General features: G+C 42.4%; 1 protein-coding gene across 3 annotated transcripts in view; it reads right to left on the bottom strand.

Moving 5' to 3' along the window:
- The window catches only part of clmna (calmin a), a 52310-nt gene that overhangs the window by 19952 nt on the left and 10617 nt on the right, over positions 1–21741 (bottom strand). For all 3 annotated transcript variants that reach the window (XM_056392987.1, XM_056392989.1, XM_056392988.1), the window contains exon 2: positions 2659–2720. In XM_056392987.1, the coding sequence (XP_056248962.1) occupies positions 2659–2720 (62 nt within the window). The remainder of the gene's footprint in view (positions 1–2658; positions 2721–21741) is intronic.

The raw sequence follows: 21741 nt of genomic DNA, 5'->3' as shown, positions 1-21741 counted from the left end.
TTTAGTAATAATGATACATGGAATCAAAGAAGTTTATTTGCTGTAATAGAAGCGAGGCTCAGTGTATTGGAAGTGCTCCTCCTCTTCCCTGCAGTTCCCGAGCAGCCGGGAAACCAGAGCGGCTCAGTAGACTGAGGCTCGGCACTCTGCTGACCAGTGGTGGAAATATCATCAGTCAATATCAATTGCGGTCATGCCAAAAACTTCACTTGGATTCACTTCACATCAGTGAGTGCAGGGAAACAACTGTGATTCTATTGAAATACAGAGCTAGAATCACCTCCGGACGGTTGTATCCCTCCACCAACCAGTCAAGTTGCAGGAAATATGTAAATATTTCACCCGACAGACACTATTTTGCAGGGACACCGTTGCTTCATCCTGGGCTCAGCTCTATGCAGATGAAAATAAGCCAGAGCATTTTCCCCATTTTTGCTTTGACCTTTGTCAGAAAGGTGTGACAAGTGAACATTTGTACCAAATTTTGAAGAAATTATCTAATATATATATTAGATAATTAGATCATTTCATGAAACAATATAATATAATTAATATCACGTTCACGAGTATGGAGCGTGAACAACCTGAAAACATGATGCCTCTGGCCACGTCTGTCGGCGGAGCGGAGTTAAAGGAAATCAGCAGACACCAACTGCTGCACACTTCCAGTAAAAACATATATGGAGATGTTCATGTTGTGAAAATGGAGTGAAAGTGAAACATCCAGCTGATGACGGCAGCGCAAACCTGCAGATTTATCTTTAAACATCAGTCGTCAGTCAGCCACAGCGTGCACTGCCTGTTATCACAAGTCAATACTAACTCAGGCATTTGTGAGCTTGTCTGAACGGTGGCAGGAGGGTGACGTCAGGGGGTGGGGTGGGGTGGGGGGGGGAGAGGGGTTCAGTGTCTGTAACTTTCCAAGATGACAGAAGACAAATGTATGATTGTCTGTTATTGGGTCAGAGATTTGATGCAGGGCCAAACAGAGAGTAAGAGAAGAGGCTCATTGTGTGAGAGAAAACAGCAGACTTGATCAGACTCCCTCCTGGCTGAGGAGTGAAAACAGAAACTCAGAGTATCAGTGAGTCTCTGCAGGAGTTCTGTGGGTCTGACGCTCAGGTGTATGGGAACTGCAGCAGTACTTTCATTTGTTTCACAATTTCACAGTGGCCTATCAGCGTCTGACATAAAGCTTGACAAGTTGCAGGTAGATTCCACATAGACAGGGTTCGAATTATGGGTATGGGAATGATAGCTGAACATCACCCTCAAATCTGTGCTCTCACTGTACTGTTGGCACTGTAGGTCAATGTAAGTAGCAGTAGCTAACTCTCTAGCTTTACTGTCTTACCCTCTGAGTTTCTGAATTAGTCATCATAAATGTCATATATGATCTAATGTTAGCAAACACCGGTGCTCAGTCATTAGCAGTGAGACAATGGAGGATTAGTTGTTGTAGAGATACGTTTTCAGATCAATATAGGGTTTATTATTTCATGTTAATAGTCTTTTGTGTGTCTGTGGTGGATTAGATAGTCTTTCACCTTTTTGGCTGGACTACAACAGCACAGCCAGGCATATAATGGCAAATATGACTGACTGAGTGACTGAGTGATCATATTTCCACCATCGGTCAGCCAAATGCGGTGAGAGGAAATATTGTACTTTCTACTCAACTACATTTATTTGAAAGCTTTAGTTAAACAAGTAAGATACTGTAAGGGTTGTAACATTCAGTTCACTGAAGCACCCCCCCTATTTTCGGAAATTTTATATAGAAAACAATTAATGTACTAAACCAGAAAATTAGATTAATAGATAAAAAAATAATGATTCTGTTTTCAACTAATCCTGTAAAGCTGCCCAGGAAGCAGGAACAAGAACAGTAAAACTTTGAATCCCAGGTGTGGGACTCCTGTTTAGAACAGGGGTCTCCCAAGTACGGGAGTGACGCGCTGTGTTGAGGAACCGGTCCTGTTTCTAAAGGACCTCAAACATATATTCGACATCTCTGAACTATAATTTCACGTTATTCATCAGACAATATCTACTGTATGTTGATAATCTAATATGGACTAATATTGGCCAATATATAATAATGTAAAAAATGAATTAGCAGCTGTGACAGTGAGGCTGGAATTGTTTTCACCTTGTGAGTGACAACAAAACGTCACATTTATATATTTATGTATTGTGTGATCCCTTTGGGCCTCCATACATCACTAGTTTCTAGTCCCCTTCACTGACGGGGCTCTCATTGTTTACACACAGCAGCAGCTAGCTGTGCGGTGTGGACCTGTGACATCACCACGCTTCTCTCAGATTAACTCTTTACAGTGAATGAAACTTTAATGCAGCTCCACACAACCACATGTATAATTTAGAGAGTGTGCAACTGTTGTTACGTGGCCTCCATCACGTCTCAGCTGCAGTGTCAAACCCGTACACTGAGGAGGGGGTTGGGGGTTTCATGCTGGAGCTACCCTGTGCTGGGGTGGGAGTGGGGTGGGATAGAGAGGCCAATAAAAGAAATGTTCTTGTTGCACCCGGGCAGTGAATGGAGGCTCAGGAAGCAGCAGCTCTGTAATAACTGGAGTGTGGAGACCACGGTTACTGTTCCTCCTCTCTGTGTGTTTCATGAAGGCGTCAACAAACCTTTTCTAGGTGTAGGTTCATCCATCGGGTGAAGGTCCTCTTCTGAACCACCTCTCTTTCAACTGCAACACAGAGAGAGAAGAAGAAGAAACACTGTGGTCAACAGGAAGCTGAGCACTGATCAGAGTCGAATAAACCACCTCTTCACAAAGACACACACACACGCACACTCTTTCATACTCCTATCTGAGATTAAACATTGTGACAGAATAAACCAGTCTCACACATCAATGATTAGATTTGGAGGATAATTAAAGAAAAAAAAAAGAAATCTCACAACACGTTTAGGTATTTTTAGGAAAGTACACCCTGTACAACCTCACAGGTGTTTCCACTTACTCCTCTTACACTACAGCGTGCACAGTGCGCCTCAATCCACTTGGCAAAATGAACTCATGGTGTGGCCAAAAGCGGGGGGGGGGGGGGGGGGGGGGGGGCGGGGCTGGGAGCAGTACAGCACAGTGAAGCATCCCTCCCTTCTTTTCTACTCAAGTTATTTCTGTTTTAAAACAAGACTGTAGACAAAGGTCAAGTGTCAGTGTTCCATCAGGACGAACTCGTGAAGTGAAAAAAGAGCAAATATTTGTCCTGCACTGTTCAACCTATGTGAAGCAAATTTCCACCTGACTGTGCCATGAGGGAGACGTCAGTGGATGCCCACACACACTGAGAGGAGCTCTGATCCCAAAACACCTTGGTAACCGACAAATGACTCCACGGTAATTCTAATAGTATGACAGCATTTTGGAAAAGTGCTCTTATCAATATCTTGACACTGATTTTATCGCCCTTCCTAACAGCGTATAGAACAGATTTAGGGCCCGAACAGCAAGGGTGTGTTTCGTTAGTGTGGATTTTCCTGGTGTATAAAAATGAATTGGCTTTTTCAGGGCCTAAACATGCTCCAAAGCTTTGCACACGTTTCAGGCCTGGTGTAAATGTACATGTTTTATGGGTCTTACCCATGGGTGTGGCAAAACGGCTCGCTTTATTGTGAAAACTTTTCGTTGGACGGCCGGCCCGCTGCAATTTTTGCGATTCTGCCATGAAAAAGGAAGTTGTTATAAACTCAAGCACATGTTGTCCAAAATGCCCCAAACTCTATATGTTTGAAGTGCCGACCTGAACACATCTACATGCCAATATTCAGTTATACTCATAGCGCCACTGAGTGGCAACAGGAAATATCATGTTTTACAATTTGATTTACTCATGGTAGGATCATCCTCAAACTCCGTCAGAAAATACTTCAGACCTTGATGATTGCTTTATTGATAAAATTGTGAGTTTGGAACATTAATAGTCTTTTTACATAGAGCATGTCATGAATATAAAGTGCAAAAATTCACATTTTAAAAAAAAGTATTTGGGTGAATTGGATGTTGATGATGATGAAGGTGTGAATTTAAGACAAAGGTTTGCATCAAGAAAGGAAAGAATGGCACAGGGACAGTTTGAGCATGTCCAACATGGACAGAGGAGGGACCAGCCCAGACCCACTGTCAGAGGCCTGTCTGGTCTAGAACGAGGCTGTGAAACCAGTTTTGAATCATACCAACAGGTATAATAATGACAGGTCAAAATAAAGGAGGGGGGCTGCAGCATGTTCACTGTTGACTGAAGTCTGCTCAGTCCGGACTGACTCTGCTGCACCACAGTGCACACAGCAGACATACGGGGGGGATGGCAACTACAGAGAGGCTGGGAGGGGCTCTGGAGGGGTTACCATGGTAGCAATGTCAGCTGTTATTCATCTTTATGTCCAGTATGGCTCACTGGAGGCAGTGGGGGCTAACTCTGTCTGCTGTAATGATATTGATCGTTTCCTCCTCCAGTGGAATCACGACCGTGTTACTGAGGCCTGATGGGAAAGACAGTAAAAAAAACACACAGGTAGAGTAGGAAATATTGCTCTCTGTGGGGGGGTGGGGGGCTTCCAGGTTGGAGTCCTCAGCCACTCATTTGTCACTGTGCCCCGTCGGTCTGTCCTGAGTCACAGGGAAATGCCTCAAACACAGAGAATTTGCCCCTCTGTTCTCAGAGAATGCTGGAGTTGGGTTGGTATTCAGGAGGCGTAGCTGAGGCTTTAATGCATGAATCTTTGTCACAGCAGACACAGGGAGGTGGCAGAGAAGGGAGGGAGGAGAGAAAACAGAAAGGGGATGACAAGAAGAGGAGATGATGGAGGAGAAGTGAGAGACGAAGCCTGAGGGAAAAGGAGGAAGAAATGAAAAGGCTGCTCAAAGAACAATGATGAAACAACATAAAAGGGAAAATCCTGTTGGCTTTAGTTCCATTAATACAAGCTTCAACAGGCCAGAGCACAAAACAGACTAATGATTTCTCTTTTCTTTTAATGCTATATCAGAGAACTCCACCTCTCTGGGACTCAACCAGAAATCTAATGACTACAAGCAGCTGCCAGATTAATGTAATGCAGTAAAAAGTACAATATCAGCCTGAAATCTGGTGGAGTAGAAGTACTAAGTAGCTACTCAAGTACAATACAAGTATCTCCGAATTATAATTACTTTATGTTTAGATGCATACCATTAGTAAAGATGAGAATATACTGTTTCTCCTACGAATAACAATCAAATTGAATTTAATATACTTAATGAGCACAGGCTCTTCACTGAGCGCGGTGCTGGTCCAGGGTTAGAGTTCTGAGAACCATGAGAAGCCGGTCTCTGCAGGGCCCAGTTCAGGCCCTGCAGTGTATGCTGTGTGTTGCTGGGATGCGTCTTGCTTTGTCTTGGTGACCTCTGTGACTATATCAGTCTCCGGGTGATATCTGAGGCTAACCTACGTTTAGCTAATCAAGTCAAACATGTGGTTCAGTCCTGTTTTTACCAGCTCAGGATCATTTCTATAAACCACTGACCTACAAAAAGACGCACATGCATTTATCTACTCTCGGCGTGATTATTGTGAAGCACTTTATTCAGGTATCATGTTCCAGCCAGGCCTCCATCCACCGTCTGCAGCTCATAACAAACAGGTACAATCATATTACTCCAGTGCCGGCCTCCCTACACTGGCTCCCTGTTAAAATTTCAGAGTGGAATTGAAACTTTTATTGCTGACTTTGAAGCCTTTAAATGGCTTTTCCCCCAAATTACATCTCCGATTTGTTGACATGTGTCCGACCAAGAATTGAGGTCTGTAGAATGAGGCGTGCTGGTCACCCCAAGGTCAGGGTTTGAGACTGAACGGTGAGCAGCCGTTCGCTATTACAGCCCCGACACTCCGGGACTCTCTCCAGACTGAAATCAGACGCTGTAACTCTTTAACTTCCTTTAAATCTCTTCTTAAAACACATTTCTTTCTCTTAGCCTTTGGTAATGTCTGATACCTGTTTTATTTATATTGTTTTATCCCAAATGATTGTTTTTACATATTTTATCGCCTCTCTTCACTTACTGTCGGATCATTTAGCAAAAATGTTGATATATGATGTTTGTATTTATGCTGCTGTACTCTTTTACTATGCTCAGGCTCTTTGACCTTTTATCTGGCACTTTGTAACTTTGTTAAAGTGCTATATAAATTATTAGAAGTGTTTGCGTAAAGGAAAAACCCAACAGCACAGTGTGAAAGAAGCTGCTGGAGGACTAACAGCATCCGCTCTGTGAGACCGGAGCAGGCAGCCAACCGGTGACTACGTAAAAAGACTGCTCTCTCTCTCTCTCTCTCGGCCACTTGCATGAAATAAATCACCACGGTTTATAATGTAGTCCATTCATGAAGACACGCTGAGGTACGTGAGCTCGTACGGACACTGTGACCTCATCTGTCATAAAAGCGTCAAACACACTGAAGCTGCTGTTTGCCATAGACGCCGTGCGCTCAGCAGTCGTCCTCCGCCAGAGCTCCGAGCTCCGCTGTGGATAACACACTTGGAAACATTACATCAGCTGATGGCATTACTCTTACTGCACATAATGGGCTTCTTTTAAAAGTTGTGGCTGGCTTTATTACACAAGTCTGACCGTGTGTTTCCCCTCTGCGACTAATTAAGTAACAGCTTATAAAGTGGCCATTAATCATCATATGTATTTGTAATGAGTCTGTGATCATCACTGCAGTCAAACAGGAAGCATTGATGCTAGAGTCCTAATGAGACCTCTGTGTGACCTCTGTATGTACCACCTCATTAGTTGGGTGCTTTGTGTACAGGGTGTTCGGACAGTATTCAGACTCTTCACTTTCTGCTCACTTCAAATTTAATGGCAAATGGATAAAACTAGAACTGAACAATTCATCTGAAATATTACTGACATCTCAGTGTAGCCAAGTGCAACATCCAAACTGCAGGAGCTGCAAATTCTTCTGATGAAGGTAAAATAAATGAAGCACTGTGGTGCTACAGAGACGCCCTCGGCCTGTGAATCATATCCTCCAGGTATGAGGACACGCGTTTGTTTGGTACAAGACCCGACAAAAATCACATCATCATTTTTAGATTTTTTTCCAGTGAAAGTGAGATGAAAAAATTACCATTCCCACTATAATCACGACTCATGTCAAAATAACCGCATGATTTTTTTTTGTTCAGCCCTAAATCCTTTTTGCATCAATCTACTCTCAGTAATCCATAATGACAAAGTATATATATACACATATATATTACAAATTTATAAAAAAATTAAAAACTGAAATCTCTTATTTACAAAGTATTTAGAACCTTAGAGAGGAGGCTCTGAGCATCTCCTCTGATTGGCTGACTGTTTTCAGAGTGATCAAATAAAATTATAGCAGATTTCAGGTAAACACTCAGAGAAACCAAATCCTGCAAGGTTGGATGGTGAATCAAGGTGGGCGGGGCTTGGGGCGTGGCTGAGAGTGGTGACTGCTTTGTTGTGACATCACAAAGTTCCAGAAGTCCTGACAGCTGGTGTTAAGGGTCAGTTTCTGAATACAGGCTGTGTGCATTTCTCTGTGGACTGAGGCTTTGTATTTTTAACGCCAAATTTATTTTCGATGTTAACATTTTACTGTCACTGTTTTAGCCCCATAGATTTGATACTTTCACAGTATTAATATAGAACCTAGACCTGCTTTATAATCAAACAACACATGGACATCTACCTTTAGACTATATGGACCTTTGATTCAGGACTTTGTAGAAGCTCCTTTGGCAGCAGTTGTAGTCTTCAACCTTTGCTCACCTGGATTTGTGCAGTTTATCTCATTCTTCCTGACAGATCCTCTCAAGTCAGATTAAGTGTCTGTGAACTGTCATCTTCAGGTCTCTGAACAGATGTTCTCTGGGGTATTAGTCTGGACTTTGGCTGAGCCACTGAAAGACAGTCAGACTTCACCCCAGTACAGTCACCTGTACCTATACACCTATACTGTTTCATAATCTTTCATTCATCTCCATTGCTCTAAGCTTTCTCAAATGACACACTCGAAACACAGGTGCCTCCAGACCAGCAGCATCATCATACAGGCGACTGTCTGAAGGGGCTCCAACATGAAACATGTGCAACACACATTTCCTGTTTGAGACCAAACAAATCTGGGGGAATTTAACACTGAGTAAAGAGTGATTCATGCTCAGTGAGCAAACATGGGATGTTATTCTTTACCTGTTGTTCCTTCATGTCTGAGTTCAGTTTGTCTAAGATAAGACGTGTCTGACTTCTCTGAGAGCTCGGGTTGATTTCATTTGCTTGCCATGCAAACACAGAGGACCAGCTGAGTGCGGCCGCCTTTTGACTGGAACCTGAATGATGTGTTTTATTGCATTTCTCTCAGCACAGAGGTGGAGGGGAGGGTACAGAAGGAGGCAAATATAATTAAGTGGCAATTAGGTTGACGGGCAGAGAGGGATTTTTTTTTTTTTTTTTGTTGGGATGTGTGGCGTCAGTGTGTCTTTGCTTTATGGCTCAACTCCACAAAAACTATGGAGTCATAGGAGGGCCATAAAAAAGAATAAATCTGTAAAAGAATAAGAAAATACATATGGAAATAGAAACAGGAATAAATAGGTAAATTTAAAAATGTGGAAATATAAAAGGGAAATATATAAAAATTTAAAAAATGCTTTTACCTTTTGCCTTTATTTTTCCCCTATTGCATTTGTTTTTCCCTATTACTTTTGTTTTTCCTTGTTGCTTCTGCTATTCTTTGAAGGGCCAAGCTGTCATTCAACTGGGCCTGCTGTCCTGTCCAGGCTGAGAAGTATACCTGCACACTTTTTTTCCTTTTAGTGTGGACAGCAGGAAGTAGATGCAGACTTACCCACAGCTTGGTGCTTCAAGGAAAAGCAAAAGCACTGAGGTAAAAGCATTTTTTTTTTTTAATTCTTTTATTTTTCTTTATATTTCCACATTTTTATTTACTTATTTATTCCTGCTTTTATTTCGACATTTATTTTCTTAATGTTTTACAGATTTATTCTTTTTTTTCGCACTCCTATGATCCATAAAATACGTCAACCATTCTGACGGAGGTAGTGGTGACCACACGGCATGCGTTTTATTCACTACAGCTCTTTCAACAAACATTACCAGCAAAACAAAGAGTCCCTCACATCTCACAGCCGTGTGCACGGACGAGCAGGTGAAGGGCCTGGACACCTGAGCCTCCTCACTGCCTGCTGCAGAGGCAGAATCAGAACCATTCACACACACACACACACACACACACACACACACACACACACACACACACACACACACACACACACACACACACACACACACACACACACACACACACACACACACACACACACACACACACACACACACACACACACACACACACACACACACAAACGGCAGCTATGGTAACCACTATACACCCAGTAAATATTACACCAACCAGCGGTCTGCCGGAGTTACCACCCACAGTTGAAGACTTTAGGACAGGGGTTTATTGGCACAATAATGCCTGAGATGTTTTCGCCCACCCCAGCTCTTTATAGCAGACGTTTCTCTGCTACTGGATCCAGTTTATTAACAGACACGAATCCTCAAACACATTGGCACAGGGGTTGTGGTTTGGAGGGAGACTGGATTACCCACAGGCGTCACTGCAAACTTCAAAGCATATAGTTCCCTTGGTTTCAGACTTATTCATCTACCATACAGATTAGTTACAAACTGTTATTTTTCTCAATTTGTTAACCAGGCAGACCGGTAGTTCTCAAAGTGGAGTCCGGGGACCCCCAGGGGTACTTGAGGGGGTTCTTAGGGGTCCCCCAGACCAAGGGGAATCATTTATTATGTGCCTGCAATGCAACAACATTGAAGGCATATATGTGTCAGTTGAGGGTCCTTAATGTAAAAGATTTTGAGAAGAATTGCTTTAGACACATACAAGGTCTTTACCTTTATCAGCCTGTATTACATGAGAATAGTTTTTTTTTTACTTCTGCTTTCAGTCCAGTGTTTGAATAAAATGACATGGAGAGTAGAGGACACCTTTTCGTACCACATCAGTGCTGAGGGTGAACCAGCTCGGAGTAGTGCCAGTTACAGCCAAGAAGACGACTTCTTCTCTCCCCCTGATAAAAACAGCAGATGTTCTGGAACCACCTCCGCAAAATCCCACATTCACTTTGAACGCAGCGTCAAGAGACGACAGACACCGAGAGGAAGATGTTCCCCTAGAAACTCTAATGAGTCGGGTTAGTGTTGTTTTTGAGTTCCTATGTGCCACTGTATGTCACAATCAGACCGAGTACCACTGTTCAGTTCATGTCTGAATGCAGCCAGAGTGCATGTGAAAAAAATAAAAGGAGAGCTCTTTTATTGAAATATTCATCTCGCAGCTATTACAGGGGCTTCCCTTCAGACTGCAGTGCAGCACCATCCAGAGGTGTTACATAACTGCAGAGTTCACAGAGAGGCCCCATCTCCTCTGGTCTCCGAGACTCCTACCTGTTTGGTGTCATAGATGTAGACCTGTATCTCAGACCTGTGTCCCTCAGACCTGTGTCCCTCAGACCTGTGTATCTCAGACCTGTGTATCTCAGACCTGTGTCCCTCAGACCTGTGTCCCTCAGACCTGTGTATCTCAGACCTGTGTATCTCAGACCTGTGTATCTCAGACCTGTGTATCTCAGACCTGTGTCCCTCAGACCTGTGTCCCTCAGACCTGTGTGTCCCTCAGACCTGTGTCCCTCAGACCTGTGTGTCCCTCAGACCTGTGAATCCCAGACCTGTGTGTCCCTCAGACCTGTGTCCCTCAGACCTGTGTCCCTCAGACCTGTGTGTCCCTCAGACCTGTGTCCCTCAGACCTGTGTCCCTCAGACCTGTGTCCCTCAGACCTGTGAATCCCTGACCTGTGTCCCTCAGACCTGTGTGTCCCTCAGACCTGTGTCCCTCAGACCTGTGTATCTCAGACGCAGGTGTGCGTTTATCTTTAGGTTTAGGAAAAGATTGTGATTTGGGTTAAAATAAGTACTTCCTCAACATTAGATGATCTTTGTTGTCATGGTTACAATAAAAACAACATGGTTAACTTTGTCAAATGGTAATGGATAATAGAAACAACATAAACTGGTAGTTTCACATGGGAATGGAACAACACTCTCCTGTGTCATATTCATCCATCCACCACAACCTCCTCCTGACGTGGACTCTGTCTCTCTTTATACTACGTCACCTCACTTTTCCCTTTGCTCCTGTCATCATTACTACGACCACTAGATGTTGCCTAGCAACAAAATGCAACTATGGGTCATAATAACCTGTTGGTGTTACCTCTGGTTACAGTGGTTACAATGACGAAACAGTGTCCAACTCCGCTGTGTTCAGTCTGTCCCTAGCTGGATAGCTAATGCTAGCTAGCCGTCTGTGTGGGAATATCAGACTTGGGTCTCGTCCAAACACAATCAACAGGCACAGGTGAATTAGGGAACAGTCGCAGCTCAGAAGAGTCTGATCCATAACTGGATCCAAATAATCTGGACACGCTGTATACCCGTCGTTCTCAATCTTTTCCAACTCATATCCCATTCGAAAATATAAAAAATGCTAGTGGCGCACATCCAACCCAATAACTATACAGAGGCCAAATAGTACTTATATTTTTTTTCTTTTTTCATATTATTACATTTTTCCACCAAAATTGCTGTTTTGCAAATGATTTGTCAGCCCACTTGCAACACCTTCGCAGCCCACCAGGAGGCCCTGGCCCACAGGTTTGGAACCACAGCTGTAGTCCACACAGGAATAACACATTTTTTGCACAACTTTTTCAGTCCTAAAAAAATAAGATGCATCAATTTGATGCATAATTTGAAAAAAATAAATATATCGAACGGAAACTGGTAAAACTGATGTTTCATTTACTTGAGCCAACATAAACACCACCAGTCATTGTTAATGTTCTCAGTTTCACCAAACGTCTGGTGTGAGAACTGCGTATCATCCTCTGGGGACCATGACTGTCCATACCAACTTTTTGATCAGTAGTTGTCATGAATCTTTCTGCGCAGCAAAAATTCAGAGCAGACAGAGTGAGCGACACGTCGAGAACAGATGGTTGATCTGACAGCGGAGGATTATATAACCTGACTCAGGAAGCCCTGCACTTTATAGAAGAACGGAGCAGTGATGAGACAGAAACACTGACACACCACAAAGGCTTCAGAGGTTCAGGAGAGTTAATCAATCATTTACAGTCACATATGCAGTCTGTTTCCTCATCTCCCTCACTCACCAGTGTTCAGCTACAGAAATAAGCAAATACTCACTTTTCACTGTTCATAATTTGATCAGGTTGTTTTTTTGTGTGACCATTAAAAGGTGATTGATCAGGAGTTCTGAGGCCCATCATTGGAAGTACTGGACGATATGAATCACTAATCACTGGGTCTATTTTAATCCTTCTATTTATCAGGTAGCAATATATATTTATTGAACTATTCTTAACAACACTGTACATTAATTATTAACATGCCCAGGTCTTAGCCATGTTTTACTGTTCTTGGTTCTCCTGGTCTCCTCATGTAATAATAATAGTATAACATCAACCCTGTAATACAAAAGTAAGTTATATTGTTTCAGGACAACCTGTCACATGAATGTGAAATAATTATGACCATAGAAACAAAGGTGATAATGAAATAGAAACTGAATCTCACACAACTTTATTCAAATCACACAGAAAATGAAAATGAACAAGGTGTTTGACTCTTGCGTTCTCCCAAGTCTTGACGACGGGCCTAATATAATCATTATCATAGTGATCACTGATGTTGTCACCTGATTAACATCACGTTCACCTGTTAAAGACGTCTATAAACTAATAAAGCTGTACAGAAATTATTTTAGTGGTTAACATCTACAAATGATTGGATGGAATGAAAACTGAAAAACAAGACGTGGACCAATCAGCATCTGTGCTGCTGAGGTTACTGATCAAGCTTATCTGTTGGAAAGGGTTAATAAGTCATGGTGCAAAGGGGAAAATAAACACAAGAGGCAGAAACGCAGACTGAGGAGGTTTTTCTGCTCTGTGTTATTTTAGTGCTGGATAACGAGCAGGTATGAAACTTCCACAGTGTCCCAGTGACGTTCAGGACTCACATCCACTCTCCTGGTAAATGTGTCAAAGGAACAAAATTGTTTTTGTTTTTTTTAAAACTCACTTTAATTGTATTGGCTATAGTTTCCATCAGGTATTTTAAAAACTGGGCCAAAGCTGGGCCAAAGCTGGGCCAAAGCTGGGCCAAAGCTGGCCTGTCAGCAATAATATTTGGCCCCTCAGATTATTTTGATAATAATAATAATTTTTTTAATTTTACAATATCATACTGACAGTCTCACATATTGTTATAATATCCAACTAGTGAATCTCCTCCCACCTGAAGAAGATTATTAAACTTATATTCCTGTTGGTAGTGAATGCTAATAGAGCAGCAGCAGTTACCCACAGCATCACTTACTCTTCAGTGTTTTTGCCTATGAAATAAAAGTTCCAGAAAGTGTGTTTTTTTTTTTTGTGCATCTATTGGTCAAACTGAACTCTCTGGATCTCCCCTCATCGTCTTGCCCACATCAACCCAGCACCTTGTGTTTCTTGCACGCTGAGCTGTTTTCGGTCCGAACACCTGAGAGGTGTTCAATCTGGAGCTGGACCGGTGCGTATCAGTTATGTCTCAGAGGAGGATGTTTCTCCAGCTGAGGTAGAAAACCACAGTGTAATTACAATCTTCCTTCCTCTGAATCATCTACTGCTGCGCAGCAGGAACATGATCTCCGCCTGTGATCCAGTCAGCATGTTTGTGTGATCGCTGGTCAATGGCCTGAGGCTAGTGCTTCTCCACACACTGCATCATTAGCACACTGTCAGCACTGGAGCCTGGAACGTCAATCACCGTTTTAAAAGCGTGTCATTGAACAGGATGGTAAATACTTCAATTAAAAATCTACAGTGTTTCTTTGCACCCAGGAACGTTACCTTGACTAAAGGACTAAATGAGATCTGCACAAACAAGCTAAGAATTCTACATTAGGTAAAAGCTACAGTTACAGCAGAGTGTCACAGTAAGTCTGATGAGACAATAATTTAATACTGATAAGTGTATGACTTAAACGCTGTCAAATATATATATATATGTGCTCACCATACCCGGGTTGTTAGCTTAGTTTGTTCACTAGCTAACCAGCTAGCCAATAGTTTAGCCTTGGGTTACCTTCGAGCAAGATGTCCAGCTGGTCTAACGAAGCTAAAGAGAACATATGCTTGTCACGGTTATTAAACCGGCATGCACCAAAGTCTTGGCCCCACCCCTTTGCCCATTTTTGGATGAGCTGGGAGTAAGGGGCGGAGTCAGACACTGCCAAGAACCCAACAGTGGAGCAGCACACTCTGAGATTCAAACCCGCTCCTCAGGAAACCTGTGGGTGACGTCACAGAGGCTACGTCCATCTTTATTTACAGTCTATGGGTGGCCCTTAACAGCTTATATCAACCCATAGTTACGTTGTATTATTATGCAATGTCTTGCAACTATAGTAATTATTACAGGAGCAAAGAAGGAAGTGGGACTGTACAGAGAGCGACAAAGTGTGTGTAGGGAGGAGGTCAGGGCGGAAGGATGGGTCGACAAAACACAGGACTTTGACACAGGAGACAGCTGTCCCGTTTCTCATCGTTTCTTTTACCCATGTTTATTAATTTAACCGTAGCACCAAAGGTCCAGTACGTTTCTTGTGAGTTGTAAGAGTTGAGAAATTCAACGGTTGTTTAGGTTGGAGGATTTGTTGGACCTTTATGATATAAAAATGCTTGAAAATGCAGATGTCCCATTCCAAGAGAATAAAGGTTTAACCTCAAGAGGAAAAAACCACAACAGGATATGACCCCAAAAACAGCCAACTCTGAAAGCTCAGGCTTATGACAAAGTGACTCTGGCTGCAGTTCTATGGCTAAATAGAGATTTCAAATAACAACATACCAAGTCAGGTATTTTCCACAGAACATGAGGTAATCAATAGCCATTTTCTCTTCTGTGCTGAAATGATGATTTTAAAGTCCAGGTGGAAATTAACATGGAATTAAAATGAATTTTTGCTAAATGCAAATCGCACATTACCGCAGGACAAACAGATTTCTGGTCGCGACTGAGAATGTTGGTACTGTAATTTGATTGGTAGCATGACTCCATACCTTCTCTGTGATTTGAATTACAAAACAAACCAAGCCCAGGGTGTAAAGGAGCTGTTAGTGAGTCAGCAGGTGTTGATATAACATGAGGTAAAACAAATGTCTAGTAATGTCTAGTAATCAGTGTTAACATTGGCAAGCTAGGCTAACTAACTTCCACTTTCTGACTGGAACACAATCTAAACCTGCATCCCAAATGTTAAGTGTTGTAAAGGGAAAGATGAAACTTCTGGCCTAAGATAAGCCTGGGTCCTCGGCCCGAGTCTGGCCCACACCTGGGCAGATTCCAGCTGTTATCCTCCAGTGTCGGCTGGCAGCTGGAAGATTTTTATGTGTGTGTGCCAGAATTGGTTCAGATGTGGAAGTAGCATCTGACAAACATGCTGTATACAGGCCATGGAACAGGGTGTATACTGGGTCATGAAGAACACACGCATGTGGCCCGAGTATGGCCCAGGTTTATTTTAACAAAAGAGAAAAAAGACGTGGTCGTATAATGTACAGTCAGATATTCTCTAGTCAGTGCACCACGACAGCACATCTCCTAGCAACACCAGCTCTCAGCTGTGACTCACCAGATGCTGTGGGAAACACCCACTCAGAGGTTCAAGGATTAGATGCCATTTGTGTCCAGTGTGTCCAAAAACAGTTTCATCATCTTCAGCAAAACAGAAAAATACAGACAATCAAATCATCACAGGTTACATTTCCCCTGGTAATAACATAGAAAACTCTCTATGAGTTTCTACTAATCTATAGTTGAAAGCAAATAAAATAAACTTGTGTGAAGTGTGACATAAGCCTGATGAATTTCCCTGGAGCTCCTTCTACCTGCAGACGCAGCACACCTAACAGACAACACAAAGTTAGGATGCGTTTTAAACGTCAGATCACTCAGCTGAGAACCCTTGTACCAAACATCTTCCACATTCCAGCAGATCAAACAAACCAGCAGCTTCCCAGAGGCTCCTGGGTACAATTTAACTAATAAGCTCAACCAAAAACCAAAGCCATGAGGTCCCAAAGGAGGATGGATTTGGCTAAAAAAATAAATAAAAAGGGTTTTCACCAGTTTTCGACTGTTTTGACTGCGAGGGGAAACATCAGGGGGCTGAATCACTGGTAAATTGAAAAGCAATCCCTGGTGGGTGTGTGTTTTTCTGTAGCTCTTATACCTGCTCAGTGAACGCCCCCCGCGGGCCACAGGTCAACCCGAGAGCTCGTCTCTTAGAAACACTGCAGTGAGGCGCGCGGCTCTCCGTCATCGCTGCTGCTGTTAACCCTTTGAAAGCAGCTCTGCCTCAGTGCGCACGTTAGTTCTGGACCATTTCTCCGGTCCGGCGGCGCACCTCATAAAAACCTTCCTGCCTTCCAGACCAAACACAGACTGGAGACAAAGACTGAGCCGACCCGCAGGATTACATCACACAGCCGTGGAGGTTTATCTCACAATATAACCAGTGACCTTTTAAAAAGAGATGAGGTATTTTTAGAGGAGGAAATGGAATTGGTTTTTTACAAGAGAAGCACTTCTTAGACTTCTCTCTGATGCAGCCGGTTAACAGGGAACTGTTTGGTAAAGGCAGTGAGTTAAAGCTGCACTACGTCAGAGGAATGTATGTCTGAATCCACTGAATCCAACAACAGAAAAACTTACATATCGACACCCTCTTAAAATAATGGCCTAAGTCATTTTTTCAGGTTTTTCAGGAAACACAAAAAACTCAACAAAAGAGTCACACTTTTGACATAGGCCATTATACAACCGGGGGTAGAATTGCATGTTCCCCTCAACTGAGGATTCAGGCGATTTTACCAGAGGTGGCCAGCATCATGAGGGGGTGATTTAGGCAAAAAAAACATTTTTGTCAAAACATGACTTAGGCCATTATTTTAGGAAGGTGACGATATGTGTTCAGACTGAAAAAAATCAGCCACTGAATGTGACAAATGCTTCAACCCCGACAAACCTACTGCATCTTTGAACTTCCCCCCTCTCTCTCTCTCTCTCTCTCTCTCTCTCTCTCTCTCTCTCTCTTTCTTATTAGCAGAGATCAGTGAACAAAACAGTAAAATAGTGGCTTCACTTTCTTATCTATCACTTTCACTGTTTGAAATGACGAATGGCGCCTGTGAGTAACTCAATGACAGAAGGAAATTAAATTTATCTGTAATCAGATTTGTGCTCGACTAAAGATTGATTGTGATGTTGGGTTAATTTCAGGAGTCACATTCTCCCAGTTAAACTTTAATACATATCATACGTATGTTATTAATACACACACACAGAGACACACACACACACACACACTGTATACATACATATATGTTGTAACTATACTGAACATCTTTGCGGATGAGTTAAACTCTGGGTTTTCAATCCAACGACAGTGAGTCACTTCTTACCATGGTAAATCACCATGGTAACTGACCCTGAACTCCTAACTTTAGAGGATCAGATCAAACCCTGTCAACAACCAAACTACTGACCAATCAGATCAGTGGAAAAACTGAGTCATCATCCTAAAAGCAGCAAAAAAAGTGCAGAAATACTCATTCAGTAAAAAACGTAATAATAATTCCTCTATTTATTTACTTTTTATATCTTTAGCCTGACTTTAATAATTGGAAATTAACCTTGCTGAATATCACTTTTGGATGTCAGGTATCAGCTCAGAGTTTCTTCTCATATCATATGAAGTACTTCATTCACGGTTCTGACGATGTTGCTTATAATTAACATCTCAGATAAGAAAACCCCGAGTCAGCTGATCCAGTTGATAACCTGCTTAGTACTTCAGGCTACAGCTGTTGGTAGTATTTGATTTGGAGCTTCTCCAGCTCTGCTCAGCTCTCCCTCATGTTTAAACATAATTTAAGTGTGTATGTTTGATATACAGTGTCCTACTTTGTCGTACTCTGCATTCAGTTAGGACATACAGGTGAAACTCAAAAAATTAGAATATCGTGCAAAGGTTCGTTTATTCCAGCAATTAGAATTACAAGGTGAAACTAATGTATGACATAGGTTCATAACATGCAACTCAAGATATTTCAAGCCTTCATTTGATATAATTTTGATGATTATGGCTTACAACTTATGAAAACCTCAAATTGAAAATCTCCAAAAATTAGAATATCACATACAATTAATAGAAAGGGGATTTTAAACAGAGAAATATTGGCCCTCTGAAAGGTTTAATCTTGCATATGTACTTAGTACTTGGTTTGGGCCCCTTTTGCATGAATTACTGCCTCAATGCAGCGTGGCATGGATGCTATCAGCCTGTGGCACTGCTCAAGTGTTATGGAAGACCAGGATGCTTTGTTGTTCGGTCTCATGTCTCTCATCTTTCTCTTGGCAATGCCCCATAAAATCTCTATGGGGTTCAGGTCTGGCGAGTTTCCTGGCCAATCAAGCACCGTTATCTGATGGTTATTTAACCAGGTTTTGGTACTTTTGGCAGTGTGGGCAGGTGCCATATCCTGTTGGAAAATGAAGTCAGCATCTTCAGCTTGTCTGCTGAAGGAACCACGAAGTGTTCTAAAATCTCCTGATAAACAGCTGCGTTGACTCTGGACTCAATAAAGCACAGTGGACCAACACCAGCAGATGACATGGCTCCCCAAACCAACACAGACTGAGGAAACTTCACACTGGACTTCATGCATCCTGGATTGTGTGCATCTCCATTCTTCCTCCAGACTCTGGGACCTTGGTTTCCAAATGAGATGCAAAATTTGCTCTCATCGGAAAAGAGGACTTTGGACCACTGAGCAACAGACCAGTTCTTTTTGTCTTTAGCCCTGGTAAGACGCTTCTGACGTTGTTTGTTGTTCAGGAGCGGCTTGATAAGAGGAATACGACATTTGAAGCCCATTTGCAGGATCCGTCTGTGTGTGGTGGCTCTTGATGTACTAACTCCAGCCTCGGTCCACTGCTTGTGAAGTTCCCCCACACTTTTGAATGGCCTTTTCCTGACAATCCTCTCCAGACTCCGGTCATCCCTGCGGCTTGCGCACCTTTTTCTTCCACACTTTTCCCTTCCAGCTAACTTTCTATTAATGTGCTTTGATACAGCACTTTGAGAACATCCAACTTCTTTTGCAATTACCTTTTGAGGCTTTCCCTCCTTGTGGAGGGTGTCAATGATGGTTTTCTGCACAACTGTTGGTCAGCAGTCTTCCCCATGATTGTGAATTCTACTGAACCAGACTGAGAGACCATTTAAAGACTCAGGAACCCTTCACAGGTGTTTTGGATTAATTAGCTGATGAGCGTGTGACACTTTGAGCCTATAGTATTGAACCTTTTCCAAATATTCTAATTTTCTGAGATTTTGAATTTGGGGTTTTCAAAAACTGTAAGCCATGATCATCAAGATTATAACAAATAAAGCCTTGACATATCTCACTTTGCATGTACTGAGTTTATATCACATGTTAGTTTCACATTTGAAGTTGAATTGCTGACTTGAATGAACTTTTGCACAATATTCTAATTTTTTGAGTTTCACCTGTAAATGAAACCCAGCCGCTGTGGAACCCAGATGAAAAGCAAAAGCAGGTAAGAGCTTCCAGTCGTTTTCCAAAGTTATGCAATGTGACAGATGTGCTCCCTGCGCTGCATCATCGGAGCAGTCCACCTGCAGGAGGCTGAAATGGCCTCTGTGTCCTTACTGTACATTTTATCAACACAATGCTCTCATGGGTGTGTCATCCAACCACCCAGTCACTGCAGCACAGAGACAGACCATGTCTCAGTGTCTCTAGCTGAGCTGAAGATCTGCTGTGAGATCATGTTTCTTGGACAGTCTGCTCCAGGTGGGTGACATCACTGATCTCTCATCACCTCCTCTACAGAAACCAGGTGCTTACTCATCATCTGCTTGTTCATCATGTGGCCCATCAGCCCACACTTCAACACACCTACACTGAGAAAAGTATCTCATACTTCACTTTCAGTTCATCACTCGCTGTTAGAAAATATTAAAGACCCCCTCCCTCCAATGAAAATCCAGTTTAACCTTTTTAACATCCATATGATGTTTTTATATAATGTTTTTTATATAATACAAGACATATGATGAGTGAAATAATCAGTCAACACCATGACTGAGTGTTTCCACCTTGAACTGCAGTGATACAATGACAGTCTCATAAAAAAGGATTCAGGGTTTCATACGTCACAAACCTGAGGAACCAATCCTGTCAACAGGTGGGGAGGGGGGGTAGGGACTAAATACATCTGAAACCTTGTCAGTACAGAGAGATAGAGTTAGCATTAGCACAACCGCTAACACTGTGTCAGCCACTGCCAGTTACAAGCTAACAAACAACATAAACAAATAAAAGATGCTAACTATGCTAACCATTCTGGTACATCTGCTAGTCTCTGGTTCTGGTCTCAACAGACTCCTCATCTGAGTCTGGGTCTGACTGAGGCTCAAACATGTGGCTGAGTCTCTCTGATGTTTCCTCCTCTAACCATCTTGATGCTCTCTGCTCTTTCACCTGTCCACCTGGAGCCAGCAGGTGGTGGGCGGGGCTCAAGGCCTGATCCAGATTTCTCAATCAGAAAGTAAAAGGAGATGAGCTTCCATTTTTTGTGTGAAAACCATGTTAAACAAAATATCAATCATAGCAGAGGATTTTTACAGAAATATGTCTGGAGAGGAACTTTAATCCAGAGTCTGAATGTTTTCTGAGATTACAACAGCTCTGCAGCTTGTTGTGTGTGTTTTTAGTTCCCCACGTCTGTTGATCTCCATTCATTTCACCTGGTCTTTGAAAACCCACTTACACACACTTGAATAGACTGTAGATCAGGTACGTTTGTTATTAATGTTTGCTCAGTCTTGGTTTAGTGCATTAGCATGCTAACATCTGTTAATTAGGATTCCCCACATAAAGTACAGAATAATGTCATTAGTTTTGCAGGAATTTTGTCCTAAAGCAAAATATTTAATTTTGACCTGATGATGGCGCTAGAGGAAAAGTCAGAGGATCACCAACATGATTAGGATTCATCATCTGGGGAAAATGAATGTCGAGAGCAATCCATCCAGTGAGTTGTTGAGATATTTCAGTGTGGGCCAAAGTGGCGAACTGACAGACCGACCGCCGTTAGCATGGCTACTAATAAAACAGCTGTTGCAGACTCCTCATCCATTATCATAGTCTGTGTACACTTGTGCCTACTTTAACCAAAAAGTTCAAATTAAAGCCGAAATTAAAACCATGTCTGTGGCTGAATGAGGATTACACTGTAGTTTTTAGTTATTACATGAAACAGACGGTGAGAAATACATCGTCAGAGATGCTTTATGAATTACAAACTGCTGTTATCAAAACAAGTCAATGAGCTCCTCTTGTTTTCACCTCAGCCTGTGGAGACAGTCCTCTGCTGAGGCAGCTGGAGCCGAACTTCTCACAGACTCGTGTCGCAC

The sequence above is a fragment of the Seriola aureovittata genome, chromosome 13 (genome assembly GCF_021018895.1).
Source record: "Seriola aureovittata isolate HTS-2021-v1 ecotype China chromosome 13, ASM2101889v1, whole genome shotgun sequence".
Taxonomy (NCBI): Eukaryota; Metazoa; Chordata; class Actinopteri; order Carangiformes; family Carangidae; genus Seriola; species Seriola aureovittata.
The sequence above is the reverse complement of the archived record's forward strand: the minus strand, read 5'-3'. Positions and strand labels throughout refer to the sequence as shown.